We start from the raw sequence: 17,539 nt of genomic DNA, 5'->3' as shown, positions 1-17,539 counted from the left end.
GATGTATTTACCTGCTGGTAACACTCCAAAGTCAAGTCTGTACCCTGTGTCCCCCACTACCTCTAAGCCCTCCCCAAACGCCCTACACAGGCTTCCCACATGAGTATAAGAAACAACTCCATTCTCGAGGCCTTGGAAAATGCTGGCAAACTGTTAACACTACAGAAAGACTCGGCTCAGTTCCTGTCTAAAATAAACAAACAGTACTTCTGAAATTTTCCATTAATTCATACAGCTGCATGGCACCACATAGGAATTTGTTTCAGGGTTCCTCAAATTCTGCAGACAAGATTCTTCTTATTAACCCCGTACTTATTTGCCTAAAGCCTTGTGATTCAGTGTGGTCCCCAGACTAGCAGCATCTTGTCACCTGGGAGCTTGTTGGAAATGCAGAAGCCTGGGCGCTAATCTGACGACTAAATCAGAAACCCGATGTGACAAGGTCCCAGGTGGTTCAGAAGCATAACAGCCCTTTAGTAAGGGACTCCGATGAGTATCTGCTGGAATGAATATCAGCCCAGACTCACTAGGAGCACTTAGTCCTCATTCTTGTGAATCAGAAGACTTAAACACAGCAGTACCTATTTATTACATACGGTGTTCCTTAATCTACTCAAGTAGCATACACTTACAGGTACTAAATCAAGGTCAGGCCATGTCCTAGGCCCAGGTGGCAGAGTGGAAAACAAGACAGAGCCTGTTCTCCTAGAGATTAGACTCCAGAAGATTTTAATTTTGTTTACAGTTAAAGCCTCCCGTGTCAAAAACTGTGCCCATCAACCTATCTTACCTGATGCCCAGCACAGATTCCGTGTGGGTAGGTATTTTTATACATTCAAATTTATCAGTCTTATTTCTCTTTAAACCTGGATTTTCCTTCATATTAGAAAGGCTTTCTCTACTGACAGATTATTAAAAAGTTCACCCATTTTTCCCGAGCACTTGCATGGTTTCATTATTTTTATGTTTAGCCATCTTAAGGGCTAAAATTTATTTTTAAGTTTAATGTGAAGTATGGGTCCAATTCCAATTTTTTTCCAATTGGCTATCTATTTGTATTAACATTTAATGAAAGGTTCCTATTTTCCCCATTGCTTTCAGTTTCTACCTTTATCAAATCAATTTCCATATGCACCTAGGTTTTCTCTTCTTCTACTGGCTTTTCTCTTCATAAGCTCGAACCCGTAAACGATGTCTAATTATGGAGTGTTGATAGTATATTTACTGGGGGTCGTCCCATCTCATCACTCTGCTTTTTCACGGGTTTCCTTGTTATTCTTGCATATTTATTTCTCACATGAATTTCAGAATCCATTTGTATAACTCCAGTAGACAATGTGTTATTTTTATTGGGATCACATTAAAAATATGAATTAACTCAGATAGAACCAATGTTTACGATGTTGAGATTTTTGTTTGTGTATTTTTTAATCCTCACCCAAGGATATGTTTATTGATTTGAGAGAGAGGGAGAGAAACATCCATCAGTTGCCTCCTATATATGCCCTGACAGGGATCGAACCCACAACCTGTTGGTATATGGGACCCAACAGAGCCCACTGGCCAGGGCTGATGTTGTTTTTAATTCTGCTTCTAATGGTTTTCTTTCGTCTAACCGCATTGGCCAATACCACCAATACAGTGCTAAATAGCAGTGGCAACAGTGGGTATCCTTGTGGTTGTTTTGACTTATGACGTTTTCCCAATTAAGTAAGATACTATAGAACTGAGAGATACATATTAAAAAGCTATCCACCAATGGATAAATGTTTGTTGTTGTTTTTTTTATCAGAGATGGGTATTGGATTTTGTCAGACCTTTCTGGCATCGATGGAGATGAATATATGCTTTTATGCTTTTTCTATTATCTTTTTATATAATGAAATCCATTCATGAATTACCCAGTTACAATCTACCTTTCTATTCTCAAAATCAAATTATTCTTGGTCATGATGTATTATTTTTAATATGGTATTTAATTATGATTCTGATTTTATATTGATATTCATAAGTGAAATTGAATATTTTCAAGTGAAAATACTCACTTGAAATATTTTCAAGTGAACATCATACTCACTTGAATATCTTTCTCCTCTATCTTTTGTTCTATCTTTATTAGGTTCTATCTTTATTAGGTTTAGTTCTATCTTTTTTTTGTTCTATCTTTATTAGGTTTAGGTAAATCAAAGTTATTCTTCGTTTGCAGAAAACATTTATAGTTTTCCTTCATTTTATACACTCTGCAACAGCACAAACTCAAATCTGCAACACAGTGTAAAGTATATATTACAAATACAGGAAAATGGCTGGCATTCCTGGGTGCCACATGCCACTAGGTGACAAGTGGGGCTGCTCTGGGAATTCAGGATGAGGCGTCACCTTAGCAGCTCCAATAAGGCTTCCTGCCTCTGCAGGGAAATCTTTGAAGTTGTCCATTTCTAAGCCAGCTGGACATGCACACTGTGTCCTGTGGGCTCTGCTAACGGCTGGGACACTTCACCCATCAGAGGATTCTGACTTCCCCGCCCTCCTCCCTAAACTATTAAAGATTAGTTTACTGAACAGGGGTATAAACAATCACGGTTGTAAGAATGTAGTTGTATTCATTTACTACATTCGCCTCCTGCTGTCACAAGAGGAGATGTTTGGTGGAAAAATCTGATGACTGAGGCAGAGGCATAAACAACCTCCTGCTTCAAGCGTAAGCAAAAGGCCATCCAAGTTACTAAACCCCTTTGGTATTCTCACTCTTTCCTTTCACTGTCCATTCCACCCCTCTACCCAACTCCCACCTGTTAAGTGGCTGCTTACCATCATGCACTTAAAAAATAACAATAATGTCACTATGACTACTCTATACTTTTGACTCTGATACTACTTCCAGGACGAGTCTTTAACTTTTTAACTCACTGACAAACCAGGAAACACCAGGAAACCACAGAAATATCAAACGTTAAAGCTGGAAGGGACCTTAGCCATCATCTGCTCTTATTTTCTCATTTCACACATATACCATTAGAGACCTTGTTTGGAGGGCTTTGATTAGAATTCGGTTACTTACACACCCCTGGCAGAAGACAAATCTTCTACTCAGGGAGGCTGTGCTTCCCCAACTGAACGAGCAGCTCTCCAAGTCAGGGGATGTGTGACAGGCACCTAATGGTGTTGGAAGTCCCAGTCAGAACGCCCTCCTATCCCATCTCACAGATCAGAAAACTGGAAAGAGGTTTTAGTGACTTCTCCAATTAATGGCCTTGAGAGTCAGACAATTCCAGGTTTAAATTCCAAACCACATTAGTTCTGTGGCCTTGAGCAAAGTACTTGACCTCTAAACCTTGGTTTTCTCATCTGTAAAACGGGGATAAGAATATCTACCTTCAACAATAGTTGTAAAAGCATTTATTCAAATGAAATGTATATAAAGAACTTAGCACAGGCCTAAAACATACGCACTCAGCATATGATAACTCTACTGTTACCCAAGACCACAAAGATGGAATGACAAAGGGAAGCCTAGGTCCACTTTACCTGAAAAGAAATGATCACCATCCTTTTTGGTGAACGCTATAGACCTAGATTTTGTTTATATGTATAACTAGCTCTTTCATCATGAGAAAGAGGGAAAAAAAGAATGCTTACTGCGTTATAATGACAGCTGACAAAGCATTTATACCCTGATAAGAAGCATCTGTATATAATACAATATAGGGCTGGGCAAAGGTAGATTAATAATAAATAATACAATAATAAATAATATAAGAATAAACTGTTCACAACTATAGACCTACTTTTAGCTACACTTGTATTCTATTAAACATATTTTCCAAAAGTTCTTCTATTAAAACCAAAATAATGGAAATACTTCCCATCCCAACATTTATACACAATTCTATGCTCTTTAAATGCTCTATACTGGCTATGAGTTTTGCATATTTTCACCTGAATTTACTGAATTCCTATATACTGAATTTCTTAAATTCCTATGTATTGTATACATGGTTTAATAATGATCAATTAATTCATGGCTCTTGTTTCATCTATAGTCTCGCTACTCTTCTGGCCCCTAAACTAGATTATTAGGAAGAAAATACATCCCATTATTCATTGTGTGTGTATATATATATATATATATATATATATATATATATATATATATATCTGTATGAACAGAAGATATATTATTAAAATGTAATCAGCTTGACAAGAGGGGAAACGGTGAAGCAACAATTCTAAATTTCTCAGACTGCAGTCAGCTGAGTACTTTGGAAAGAAGGCACCTATTGTGCTTTTCCCACTTCCCAGATACCCTAGACATTCAGAACCTTCCCTCAAACCCCAAGGTGGCCTTGCTTCTCTTGCTCTCAGCTGGGCAGTCAACTAAACTTCCTCAAAAGTGTACACTGATAACTCAGGTGTCCTCTGAGAGGCTTAAAATAAACCTCTCCAAAGCTGACAAGCACTCAAGACCCAAAGCACACCCAGTAGATGGGGTTGGTCTGCGAGAGAAGTCATCTGCTCTGCCCCTCGATGCCAACTCTGGGCCTTGGGGCCAAATATGAGGAGAGAAACACCTGGGTGCCCAGGTGGACGGTTGATCCATCACATAGTGCTATTAAGATGAAAATCCCACATAATAAATATTTCCTGCCCTGGCTGGTGTGGCTCAACAGACTGAGTGAATCAAAGGGTCGCCAGTTCAATTCCCAGTCTAGGGCACATGCCCGGGTTGTCAGCTAGAACCCCAGTAGGGTTGCGCAAGTGGCAACCACACATTGATGTTTCTCTCCCTCTCTTTCTCCCTCCCTTCGCCTCTCTAAAAATAAATAAATAAAATCTTCAAAAATGTAAAATACATTTTTTAAAAATCTGTTAAAAAAAGAAAATTTCCTGCTGTAAATCTCCCAGGTGCCTACCAAGGCAGGCATACCACCTCTCTCAGGGAAGACAATACGGTCAGTTTTTCCTCCAACACTGATACACACTTTTGTTCACTAGACTAGGTATCGGTCAGACAAGTCAGCTAGAGTTTAGAAAAAATAATACATATCTTTAAACGCTTCGTGCAGCAAGGTGTGTTCTGTGTGACAGAGAGATAGGAACAAAATGCCTGACGAGCAGGCAGACTCACAAAGACCAGGCATGGGCTCAGGATGTGCACGTAGAATGGCATTCGCTACTGCTTACATTCCCTCTCTCACTCTCTCCCCCTGCCACCTCCCAGTCTGCTTTGTCAGTCATTTGTTAGTGAATTGCGCACAGGATGGACTCCACCGTGCACTCCAGCATGCTCCCCGGCTTACTGGAAGTGTCTCAGTCAGAACAGCCCAGACCACAGTGGTTTCACAACTGTCTGCCTGCTAGATTTTTCCCACCACCCCAGCACTCAAGAAGGAATGAGTAAGTGCATGACAACGTCAAAAAACTGCTGGAACCTGTTCAGTAGGAAGATCTGTATTAGGTTTAACAAATCATGATAAAAAATCTTGTGTTATACAACTGCTTCATTCACTATTTGGATGTCTTCAAAATTCAGCAAGTATTACAATCTTTTTTAAAACAAAGCTCTTGATTTTCCCATCAACCTGTTCTCCTCCAAAAACCTGCTGTATCCTACAAAAATGCTGACTCTTTCCCCTCCTTGTCTTCCGCAGCGCAGTAAACAATGTCTCCAACTAACCCACGTCACAAATCACAGCCATCCTTGACCTTACAGTTCCTCTCACTCCCACGTCTGATCCTTCAGGATAAGCCCTACTGGCAGCATGTTCAGAACATAACCTGAATGGTCCACTGCTGCCTACCTCCACTGCGCACACTCCCACCTCCCAGCCCTTGGTCCGCGGCAAGGGCCCACTGCCTGCCTGCCTGCCTGCCTCCTTTACGGCTCCAGCAGCACCTCAAAGAAGTTTCTGACCCTGATGTAAAGAAACAACTCCACCCCCCAGATGCCCCATTACTGTCTACACATTATCCTGCTTTATTATCTTCATAGCAATTATTACTATTGGAAAAAATCATGTTTATTCATTATCTCCATTAGATTGACTTCCATTAGATTAGGGTCATTTCATGAAATCTGGGCCTATAAAATATCTATTTTTGATCTTCCCCACTTCTTGGGGCTATAAAATCAGAGGACTCCTCACCAGTGCCTCGAACAGAACCTCAGTAATATTTGTTGGATAACTACACCAGTTTTTATTTTATTATTATCTTCAGTGTTCAATTAGAAAACAAAAATACCTGACTGAATCTCTTGGCATTTTCCAGAATTTTTCTCTCCTCCTTCAGACAGTTACAGATGATCATGGACATCTGTATGGGGTCTTCTTGGAAATTATCCTATATATGGGTTATTAGAACAAAACCAAATTACATATCAGAAAGTTTAAACCATTATATATTATAAATTGAAATGAACTTGTTCATATTTACTGAGAAACTTCATCTTGCACTTATTAAATTCTACCTACGTTATTTTTGGTAAAATCAAAATATTCTTTTCACAAATCATGACCAAAACAGCTCTAACTGTCCAATTAAGTGCAGGTACCTGAATTACTTCTTGATTTTAAAACCAAGTATTTTTATATGTGGTTTCTATAGTATTTTTTTCTTTAGTTCCTATTGTTCTCGAGTCCAATTGTCTTTTGTTAGGATCCTGAGTCCACACAAATGATACACAACTTATGCATGATATTTCTCAATTAACTTAACTTCTAGTCTCTGCTTTGGACTAGACCAAAGATATTCTCAGTTTTTCTGTGTTCTGGCAAAACCTAGTTTGCAAAATACTGGCAACCATGGCTTTTTATAACAAGGATATTCAAGCAAAGTCTTGGAGAACAAATATAGGAGAAGAAATTTCGATAAAGTTAATCTGACTTCTCCATTCATTGGTGTTATAAAATCCTAGATACCTTCACAGAGAAAAAAAAAACAAGCCTCTAATTCCTAACTCAAACAGTTTGGTTGTATTGTATGAAACAAAACAATCGTGTTTCCCTTGATTAAAACAGGAAAGTTCCATTAATACCGAAATAAATATGCTAGCCAGACTTAAAGAACACTGGGAGTGCTTCTGAAGTAACCCCAACGCTTTGTGGCACATTCTTCCCTGCCTGGAAACCCCTTTGCCTTTCCCTCGCATGGCACCTCCACCAGACGCAAGGCCAGGGGGGGGTTGGCGGGGTGGGGTGGCCCGTCCTCATTCCAATTCACCAATGCACTACTGGGCTTTAGGGATGTCAAAGCTTTCTGGAATTACTCTCCATCGGTACACCAAAGACTTAGGCTGCACTCACCACTAAAGTTTCTTTCAGCTTTGACATGTTACTGCAGCTCACTGCTCTTAAAATGTAACTGGTTTTCTTTGTTGTAAAATATCGACAACTTTTAGTAAAACAAGTTTATAACATCACATTTTCCTCAGGATTACTGATGCCTAAAAAGGGATCCACTTGAACCTAAAAACCCCTATGTGTTCACAACATGAACTGACGTTTTATTTATGCTATAACATATTTGCCACATAAAGGGAGTTTATTTACAATCTCTAACTTTTCTAAATATCAGTGAGTAGGTGCTCAATACTATTTGCTGAATAAAAAAACTCTCTTACGTAAACAAGGGAACATTCCAACTAAAACACAAAAAACCAGGTCATACCTGCAGATTGCGCTTGCTTTTCCTTATGTTGTGCTGCAACAAAAAGTTATTTTCCAAAGAAAAGCGACTGTATTGATCATCCAGCTGCGACAGGAGGTCATGGAAGCGGATGGTAGCGAATGAAACATCGTAGGCGGCATGTTCCCTAGATTTAAAATTTACACATTTTATTTTTTTCACTTTATTTTGATGTTGTCACTGTCACAGATGTGCCCATTCCACAGCCCCTTTCCCCCTGGCCATCACCACACTGTGGCCTGTGTCTGGGGATCATGCGTATATGTTCTTTGGCTAATCTCTTCACCTTCGTAGGCACTATTTTAAACAGACGAAATGATCATTGTTTTTCATGCTGAAATTATTTAAAGTAATTTCAAGTGTTTTCTTCGATTTTATTTCCTTCTTTTGAAATTGACATTCTTTTTAGCAGCAGTCTGTACAATATTTCTATTACATACAGTTGCATGAGAAATTCTAGAATGCCAAAGCTGTGCCCACAACTGTTAATGGTGATTATCTCTGGAAGGGAAATGTCAATAGGGCACTTCGTGTTTTATGTCAAATACTTTCAGAACATGAAAAATATTGTAATTAGCAAACAATTAATTTAAAATAGAGCATATATCAGTTTTAAGAGCTAGTCCTCGAGTATTATTACCTCTTCATCTCTCTAATCAATATTTTATCATAACTTAGCTTTAATTATTTCTTTAAACGTATTTCTTTCTATTGCCTAGATCCTAACTGGAAAAATAATTGGCGTCAGCACTATCTAAATTATCCAAAAAGTATGTATCATAATTAAATCAACAAAACTACAGAAAAGGGCTTAATGACTAATGTATTTGGTTTTGTAGAGACACATGCCATTTTTTAATCAAGACTCTTTTCTGTAACAGATAATCCCAATGGCCACTGATGACACTCATCTAGTCAGTGTGGCTCCAAGTCACTTAATCAACAAGCTATTTTAAAAGCACAGAAAAACTTCAGCCTGTGTCAGTGAGTTTTCCTTACCAGTCTTGCTTTTCTAGCCACTGTGCCAGGTACTGTCTGATTTCCATGGGAAAACAGTCATCATAGAGCTGGTGAACCTGCTCCAGGAATTTGGGGTCAAGCTGCTGAAGCTCATACCACTGGGCCATCCTGTGGGAAAACAAAGCAGAGATCACTAATGGAAATCCACAGCTCCAAAGAAGGCATATTTAGCACTGCGCTTCTTTTAAATACCTTGCTTCATCCAAAACCTAATTTCTTTCTGAACTGTGGTGTTTAAATAGTGTCTATAATCGAATGCCTGTTTTTTTAATTGAGTTTGAGGTCAATATTTTTTTCTTTCCCAGGAAACACATCTTCAAGTCTTTGCTTAAAATCAGCTTATCTTGGAAGCCTTTTCTCGCTACCTTATTTAAACAGACACCACCTCTCATCTGGAAAATGCTAACCCTCTTCCTGATGCATTTTTCTCCACAGCATTTACCACTATCTAGCTTACCACATATTTTCTTTTATATTTTGATTACTGTCTGTTTTCCTCACATGAAAAAAGGATTTTCAGGGGTGGGAGTGTTGTTCACTGCTATATCCTCAGAAGTGTTCAATAAGTATGTCTTTAAAATGAATCTGCACTTTTGCTCTGGCTGGTGTAGCTCAGTGGATTGAGCGCGGGCCTGTGAACCACATGATCGCGGTTCGATTCCCAGTCAGGGCACATGCCTGGGTTGCAGGCCAGTTCCCAGCAGGGAACTCACAAGAGGCAACCATACATTGATATTTCTCTCCTTCTCTCCTTCCCTTCCTCTCTAAAGATAAATAAATTTTAAAAAAAGGAATCTGCACTTTTATCAAACAAATAAATGGAAAACACTATTTAATTAATTTACTTTAGGATAAAAAGTAAGAACTCTCTCCAAATTGCTCTCTTACAAATTATAGTACCTTTGTAATTTAACTCCACATTTTTAAACTAGTATTTTATTATGATTCATAGGGTAAAATGAATTATGTTTGTGATATACCTTTTAAAAGAGATATAAGTTCTTCTTTGCCAACTGCAAATAATAAATCTGGCACAAAAAGTCTTAAATTTCAGTAATAATTTTTAAAGATTGAAACAGCATGGTTAAATGTAATTTGAAAGGATAAAGTGACACAATCTCTTTGGATAATTGTAAGTCAATTTTTACATAGCAATTCTAAAGTTTAGAAATTAAAACAGAAACATAATTTAAGGAGACCCTAACATCCATTAGGAAAACTAAGCGCCTCCCCTCACCGTGGCGTAATTTCCGATTTACATCGGGCACGTCTGACAACATTCAGAGTGAAGATAAGTGAATGTTGTCCCATCAAGACCTCGGAGGAAGGGGTCGGGAGTTTCTAGCACGGCTTGTAAGAATGTATGAACACTTGCTGGTGAGCACATACGGGCACGATGAAGTCACATCTCTACAGATTTACTTCCCAAGGAAAATAAAGGTGTGGTGGGAATACAAAGCAAGTTACCATCACGAATTCCAGTAGAAATGGAACCAAGCCCACTGTTTTGGCACTGTCTGTAGCAATTTGATTTTCACTTCAAGTTTATTGTATGTGAGTGGAAGGAAGACTCTAAATCTGTGGTGTCTAATAACGATGTGCCTAAGGCGAACAGGCTGCCAGAGGAGGCTGCAATGGCTCTGTTAGGCAAGTGACCTCCGGCAACTTTCCCAATCAACAGCTTAAGACTGGGTGAAGTAGTTCTTGCGGAGCACCTGGCACAGAGCAGGCAAGAAATACATTCACGCTAACAAAACTAGAATCAATCTTTTTTTTAAATGAAGGCACTCACTCTTTTTTAAAATAAATTATTTAATTAATCCTTAGAAGGAAAGGGAAGGAGAGAGGGAGAGAAATATCAATGTATGGTTGCTTCTCGTGCAGCCCCTGCTGGGAACCGGCCTGCAACCCAGAGATGTGCCCTGATGGGGAATCTATCCCCGATCTTTTGGTTCACAGGCCCATGTTCAATCCACTGAGCTACACCAGCCAGGGCTCAATCTTAATTTCTTACAAAACGTATTACTAACACGGGGATTGGTATGCCTGTCTCCTGAGTACTTGGCTCAAATCTCAACTTTCCGGCTGCCTCCCTCCTCTCTAGTCCCAAGATTTCCTACCTCCCTGCCTCCAGTACTATCACCCAGTCCAGCCTTCTGCTGCACACAGGTTGGATCACATCACCCTTTTGCTCAAAATTGCTACCGTTTGCCCTTCCTATGCTGATTTCCACGCTGACCTATTTTGATCTGTTAACAAAGCAACCCCATCACCAAATTATCTCTGGAGTTTTGGCTAAACCCAACATTTCTGCTTTGCTCCAGCTGTCATCACCCTTGAAAACAGTCTCCCCACAATTTCTGCCTAAGTCCTACCAGTACTTAAAGGTAGATTCAAATGCCCCATCTTCCATAAAGCTGTCTGACCTTTACCAGAGACAATTGAGCTTTCCTTGACTTGTACCTCATTGTGTTTTGTTCCGCTATCAGAACATCAGTCCCAGTCTTCCTTATAAAGCTCTGTAATGCCTCCCTTGGATGCTATAGGCTCCAGAGTTACAGGGACCATGCCTTTTTTTAAAAACCCTCTGCTCCTTGGACAATATCCTGCACATATAATGCACTAAATAATAGTTTGTTGAACTGAAAATCTAGTATATGTTAGCCCTGACTGGTGTGGCTCAGTGTGTTGATCTTCATCCCACAAACCAAATGGTCCCCGATTGAATTCCTGGTCTGGGCACATGCCTGGGTTGCCGGCGGTCCGCAGTTAGGGACTGGCAAGAGGCGCCGATCCATGATTCTTCCGCACATTGATTTCTCTCTCTCTCTCTCTCTCTCTCAAACTAAATAAATAAAATCTTTTTAAAAAAGAAAATACAGTATATTGCAGATTGCAATGGAAAGTAAAAGTCAAATCACGTTATGGTCCAAGTTTGAGCCCTGCACCCTCATTAAACAACGGGTGCATACTGGCTTATGCTGAATGCTCGAAGTCTAATTTCTACCCCATAAAAACAACGTCTCCAACCTATACAAACAACATTCAAAGAGCAATCAACCACAACCTATGCATCTCCCAAAACCCTCTGGTACTAGTCAGAAAAGGTTTATTAAGACTAATTGTATCACTGGGGCCAGAGGATGCGGGAGGTTGCAGAAAGGAAATATCACTTTTATATTCTAGGAAGACATTAAGCTCCTCCATCTTTAAACGTAGATACATATTATAGTACCAAAGTCATGTAATCATTCATTCATTTCCACGGACATTTACTGACCTGCCGTTACCTTATGCCCCAGCAAGGGGCTGGGGATTGACTCTACCTAAACAAGAGCTACATACAGCACCTCAGGGGTCAAGACCATTGGGTGCACATGCACAGGATCCGAACTTCTAACCTACAAAGTTCTCCACGGGTGTATGTAACACGGCAAATAAAAACTTTCTGCCAAAATTAGAAAATGTGACTATAGTGGAAAGGGGCGGGAAGGAGGGAATCGTGAGAGTAAATGGGGAGTTGCAGTGTTTTCTAGGGGATAATTGCATTTCACAAGATATCTTTACTGCCAGAGCACGACTAGCAGGAGCAACCGTGCCATCACTGAGAAGAGCACCTGGGATACTGGGATACTCTGGGAATGTTCTTTCCGGGATGACAGATTAACCTGACAGCACCGCAAAGCCCGAGTTCGCCGGGTGTACGAGGCCCAGCCCTAGTGGCGCTGATCTGGCCCATCCCACCCTGGCACCCGGAACCTCAGGCTCACTCACTCTGCGCGCTGGGTGGAGCAGGGAAGGGCGAAGGCGCGGTGGTGCTACCTATCCCGGGCGCACCAGGTTGCCTGTGCTAGGTCTGGGGTCTGATGGATGTTGCTCCGGGTGCGGCGGCACCTCTCCGCAGACTGGAAGCAGGAAAACGAAACCTTCAGCAGGAAGAAAAAGTTTGGCGACAGCCCCGCCTCCTCCGCCTCCACCAATCACCGCTCCAGCACCCAGCCAATCGAACGCGGCTGTTCCGCAGGTGCACTGTCTCCCCCTCCGGAGCCACTGATCAGCCAATCCTCCCATAGCCTTTGGGCAGGAATCCCGCACCAGTGAGGTGTGGCTCAGCTCTGAGTTGCAACTGGCTGTATGACAGTTGCGTTTACATTGTCTAGAGAGCAACTGAAAAGGAAGTTCTGTGTTTGCAGAGGCCCAAACAGAGATCCCTGCATTAGTACTCCATATCTGAGAACCTGAGGCTGAGAACATTGTAATTCTAGAAGCTCAGTTTAGCAGCCGGCCTGCAGGTAGCTACACCCAGTGGATGCTTTTCTTGCCCTCACCTACTGGAACGTTCAGAAACCTGCACAGTTGACTCCTCCATTATTTAATACTTGTTTCTTGGCCATAATGACAACACATTCTCTTTGCTTCTTCCTACCTCTCAGACCTTCTTTCTCCATCTCTGCTCCACCTGTACTACCCAACCGGTCAGGGTCCAGATGTTGGTTAGCTTTACCAACACTTCTCCTCATGCTATCCTGTGATGACCTCACCCACAGCTTCCCAATTTTCTTCTAGGTGCGGAAGTCTTCTATATGTGTATCCTGTTCACATCTCTCCTCGAGCTCCACACCCATGAATACAACCCCCAACTTGACTCTCTACTTGGACAGCTGGTAAGGTCTGCAAACTAGCTATGTTTGGAACTAACTCTACATCTTTCTCCTCAAACCTGCCCTTTTTATACAAATGGCACATGCTGGATAGCTTGTTTGGCATTGCCTTCTCCCTCATGTGGCACATTCTGTCCTGTTTGATTCTTTCTTCTAAATATTTCTCAAGTTTTACCACTTCTCTCCATCGCTTATGCCATCTCCCCTTTTCTCTTATCTGAGTAATTGTGATAGATTTCCAAATAGCTGCAACTCAGCTTTTTAACTTTCTTTTAATCCATACTTCCTACAGCAGTTTGAGTGATTTTTTAAAAACCCTGGATATGGATATGTTTATTGACTTTAGAGAGAGAGGAAAGGGGTCAAAGGAGGAAAGAGACAGACAGACGAACAGACGGACATACAGACAGACATTGACGTGATAGAAACATCAATAGGTTGCCTCCCATATGCTCCTAGACCAGGCATAGAATCTGCAGGCTAAGTATGTGCCCTAACTAGAGACTGAATCCGCAGTCTTTTGGTGTATAGGACAATGCTCAATCAACTGAGCCACCAGGCCAAGGCTGCAATGATTTTTTTTTAACGTTGTAATTGCAAGTACATCCTTTGTTTCTCAATCTAAATCCTCTGATGGTTTTTCTCATAACATCCAAATTTCATAATATACCTTACATAGCAAAGTCCTGATTTCCCTATCATTTTCTCCGACCCTATCTTGTGCCACTCTTTTCTTTCCTTACTTCAGCACTTTTGTTCTTGAAATATACCCAGCTCTTTCCCCAAACCAAGGGCCCTCTCACCAGCAGTTCTCCATTTGGAAAGCCCCTTGAATCAGAGTTCCCCTCCCGCAACTTCTTGGCTGGCTAACTTATCTTTTATTCTCAGCTAAAGTCTCAGCTTAAATGCCACTTCCCCTGGTAGGTATCTCTTGAGGCCAGCCTTAATTAGATCTTCTTGGAGTGTAAGCCCATAAAATCAATTGTTTCCTTCAGATAGATAGAATTTAAATCAGACCTTGAATAACAAGGCAACTTGGGTAGATAAAGGATCAAATAATTTTCCAGGGATCTGCTCATAGGTGTACCTATTATAGGTTTTTTTCCCCTCTTCTCACATCTACATACTCCTTCTTGTCATATATTTAACCTCACAAAGCCAGTACTGAGCTGGTGATAGTAACGACCCTTGGTACCAAAGTAGCAGCCTTCTATGAAAAAGAGATGCTAGCCTATCAAAAAGAGCCCTTCTCTTCCTACTCACCTGCACGAAAGGCCCAGACAATGTTTGAGAAGAGCTGACTCCAGGAAGGGTAGGTAATATGTTCAAAATATTTTTTTCTGGTATTGTAAAACCTGCACAGAGATTAGCTGCAATATTGATGGGTGAACTAAATAATATTAATATCTGCAAACAGGTTGCCTCTCTTTGGCTTTCCACATTCTGATTGTCATCAACTTCTATGGATGCTTGCTTCCCTATGCCTTTATTCTCCTTGGTTCTACCATCGATGACAAAACCCTATTATAGGCGTTCATCACCTGAGAACTAGAACGCTGAAATAGACACCAGATGGACTACCTACTTCCTGTCCCCTTCTGCTCCATTATATTTTCCGAATTAAATTCTCTAAAATACCACATTTACAGTCATTTCCTGCTCAAAAGCCTTGACAATTCTCATTGCACTTTTGATGAACACAAACTTTGTCTGCTAGTCTGGATCCTCCACACAATGTCCCTACCTTTCTTTCCAGCCTTATCTCCCGTTATCCCATTACCCAACTAAACTCTATCCCCTGCTCTCCCCTCATGCTTTTAATTTTCCTGTTCCTGCCCTTTTGCCCAAAGTACTGGCAAGTATTGCACATACTAAATGACAAGTCCTTACTCCCCTTGCTTATTAAATCCCTACCCAACTCTAAAAACTAAGCCTAAATCCTATGTTCTCCTTCTGGTACCACCTCAACCTGTAGTGATCGACCTGGTCTCTGAAATAATATGATACATAAGTGTCTCTGTGCTGACAGCCATTACACACTCCTTTATATTGTGGTTTCTAAAGTGTCTAAGTTGTATATCTCCAAGATTCTAAGTTCTTGGAGGGTAAACTATATTTATTTTATTAAATTGACTCTTTAACGTATTGACTGCTTAAAGAGCAATCAAATTAAAAAACAAATTAAAAAATTAAACCAAAAAACTAGAGATCCAGAAAGGACAGAGTCAAATATAGCCCCCTTCAAAGAGTCAGCTTGGGAAGCTATATCTCTACACCAAATGTGTCAACATTGCAAAAGGCACACACAGATCAAGAAAAAAATACTGGAGGGGGATCCCCAAAATACTGGAATTATCTTCTGGAGGCGGGCCCCTTGTAGTACAGGCTTCCTCCAGGAGGTCAGTGTTCTAGGAACCCATCTATATCAGTGTTCCAGCTGGTGTTGTTGTGAGAGGATGTGTTCAACCTCAAGGAACTTTTTTTGAAGGCTCTTTCAACTCATTTGCCCATTTAGTGATGGGCGATTTGCCAGTGTACCTGCCTACCCCACACTTTGTGTTCAAGCAGTTTTTGACCAAAAGTGTCATGATCCCCCATTTCCCACCCTCCCTATTCACCTGATCTCACCCCAAGCAACTTTTTTTTTGTTTCCCCAGATTAAAAAAAAGGTCCTCAAAGGCATTCTGCGGACATGGAAGAGACAAAACAAAAAAAAATGGCAGAAGCACTAGAAAGCATCAAAGTCAACAAATCAAAAAAACTATTTTGAGCAGTGGGAAAAAAAACATCTTGATAAGTGTATTGCACCAAATGGAGAGTGCTTTGAAGGTGCCTGAAGTTTAAACATATAAGAATAAATACGCAGTTCAATAAATTCCACTTTTGGCCCCCCACCTCATAGCTTATACCATATCTCGTAGATTGCAGATGTGATATACCCTCCAGCGTGATACTTTGTACTGAGTGACCAACTTGTTTTTGTGTGCTTCTTCCCTGCACTCGGATACGGCAGGCTCGGGCAGCTGCTGCTCCTCCAGCCAGAGTCCTGGACGTAGAGCTATGTGGAGCCCTGCTGAACCAGCCACTTGGAGCAAAACTGCTGCGGCCCATCCGTGTAGACATAAGTGAGATGGTGAGACATGTTTGCTTGTCACTATTGTAAATCTCTGTGACCTTTTTATTTTGGCACTGAAATAGCTGGCCAATTAATTAATGGACAACAGAATCAAAATTCTAAATTACCTTAACATGCTAGAATCCCTCTGGGCTGAAACCAACTGGATACAACTTACGGTTGCAAAGATCTGTATCTGGGTAAAAAAATAAAAAGTAGCAAATAACTCAATACTCTTGGCTGCCAGTGCCCACCTTCTGAACTGATAGTTCAGTTACATCTAGTTGATGCATCTAGTTGATCACTAGCAATCAATTGGAAATGGCAGGTAAGATGAAACTTACCATTTGCCATGCCTCAACTGGTATACATTCAAAGGAGAGTCAAGATCGTGATGAGTCTAGAAGCCACATTTTATGATGAGTAATTGAAGGCACTGGAGTAACTTATAAATTCACATGATGTTACAGTGGAAAGACAATCAGAAACCATGCTATCCCTCCCATTTGGAGCAAATTTATTTTTGCTTGAAGAAGACAGTGTCATTCCTATTCTTCATTTATCTCTTCTTTTATTACCAATTACCCAATTGTATCTATGTAATTACATTTATAGTCACTAGAAACATAAATATAAAGAATAGAATGCTGCCTACAAGCCAAGGCAGAAAAAGAGCAATATTATCAGTTACACATTCTCATGAAAAGAAATGAGAAAGGATCTCCTGGCAGATTGTTTTCAACAATGACCCCATTATTCCTTTTCCTGTATCCACACCCCTTTGCAACTCGACTTTGCAGTTCCTTCCAGCAAGAAGTGGGGGCTGTTTTCCACTCCTTGAACCTGGGCTGGCTTGTGAGATGCTTTAGCCAATATTATACAACAGTTGTGACTTTGTCATTCTGAGCCTAGGCTTCAAGGGGCCTTATGTACTCCTCTCCCAGAACCCTATGCTGTCTCCATGGCATGTCAGACCAGCCTGCTGCAGGACTTGTTCTGCATACTGACCATAATTGAGCCCCAAAGCTGTCAAGGTTAAGGCCTCAGGCATGCGAAA

At 40.7% G+C, this 17,539-nt stretch overlaps 1 protein-coding gene and 1 long non-coding RNA gene across 3 annotated transcripts in view; one reads left to right on the top strand and one right to left on the bottom strand.

Moving 5' to 3' along the window:
- STAT1 (signal transducer and activator of transcription 1) overlaps window positions 1–12,635 on the bottom strand; it is a 40,939-nt gene extending 28,304 nt beyond the window's left edge. For both annotated transcript variants that reach the window (XM_037043742.1, XM_037043743.1), the window contains exons 1-4: window positions 12,481–12,635; window positions 8,686–8,814; window positions 7,669–7,813; window positions 6,244–6,342 (exon numbers count right to left, since the gene is read on the bottom strand). In XM_037043742.1, coding sequence (XP_036899637.1) covers window positions 6,244–6,342; window positions 7,669–7,813; window positions 8,686–8,813 — 372 coding nt within the window. In that variant the 5' untranslated portion in view covers window position 8,814; window positions 12,481–12,635. The remainder of the gene's footprint in view (window positions 1–6,243; window positions 6,343–7,668; window positions 7,814–8,685; window positions 8,815–12,480) is intronic.
- Window positions 12,636–12,809: 174 nt separating this feature from the next.
- LOC118985879 (uncharacterized) lies at window positions 12,810–16,174 on the top strand. Its single transcript, XR_005066217.1, has 3 exons — window positions 12,810–12,998; window positions 13,273–13,370; window positions 16,025–16,174. It is a non-coding gene; the product is annotated as an uncharacterized LOC118985879 (long non-coding RNA).
- Window positions 16,175–17,539: the final 1,365 nt, after the last annotated feature.

The sequence above is a fragment of the Sturnira hondurensis genome, unplaced genomic scaffold (assembly GCF_014824575.4).
Source record: "Sturnira hondurensis isolate 20B ecotype Veracruz unplaced genomic scaffold, ASM1482457v3 Scaffold0004136, whole genome shotgun sequence".
NCBI classification, from domain to species: domain Eukaryota; kingdom Metazoa; phylum Chordata; class Mammalia; order Chiroptera; family Phyllostomidae; genus Sturnira; species Sturnira hondurensis.
This window is presented reverse-complemented; position numbering and strand designations above follow the sequence as displayed.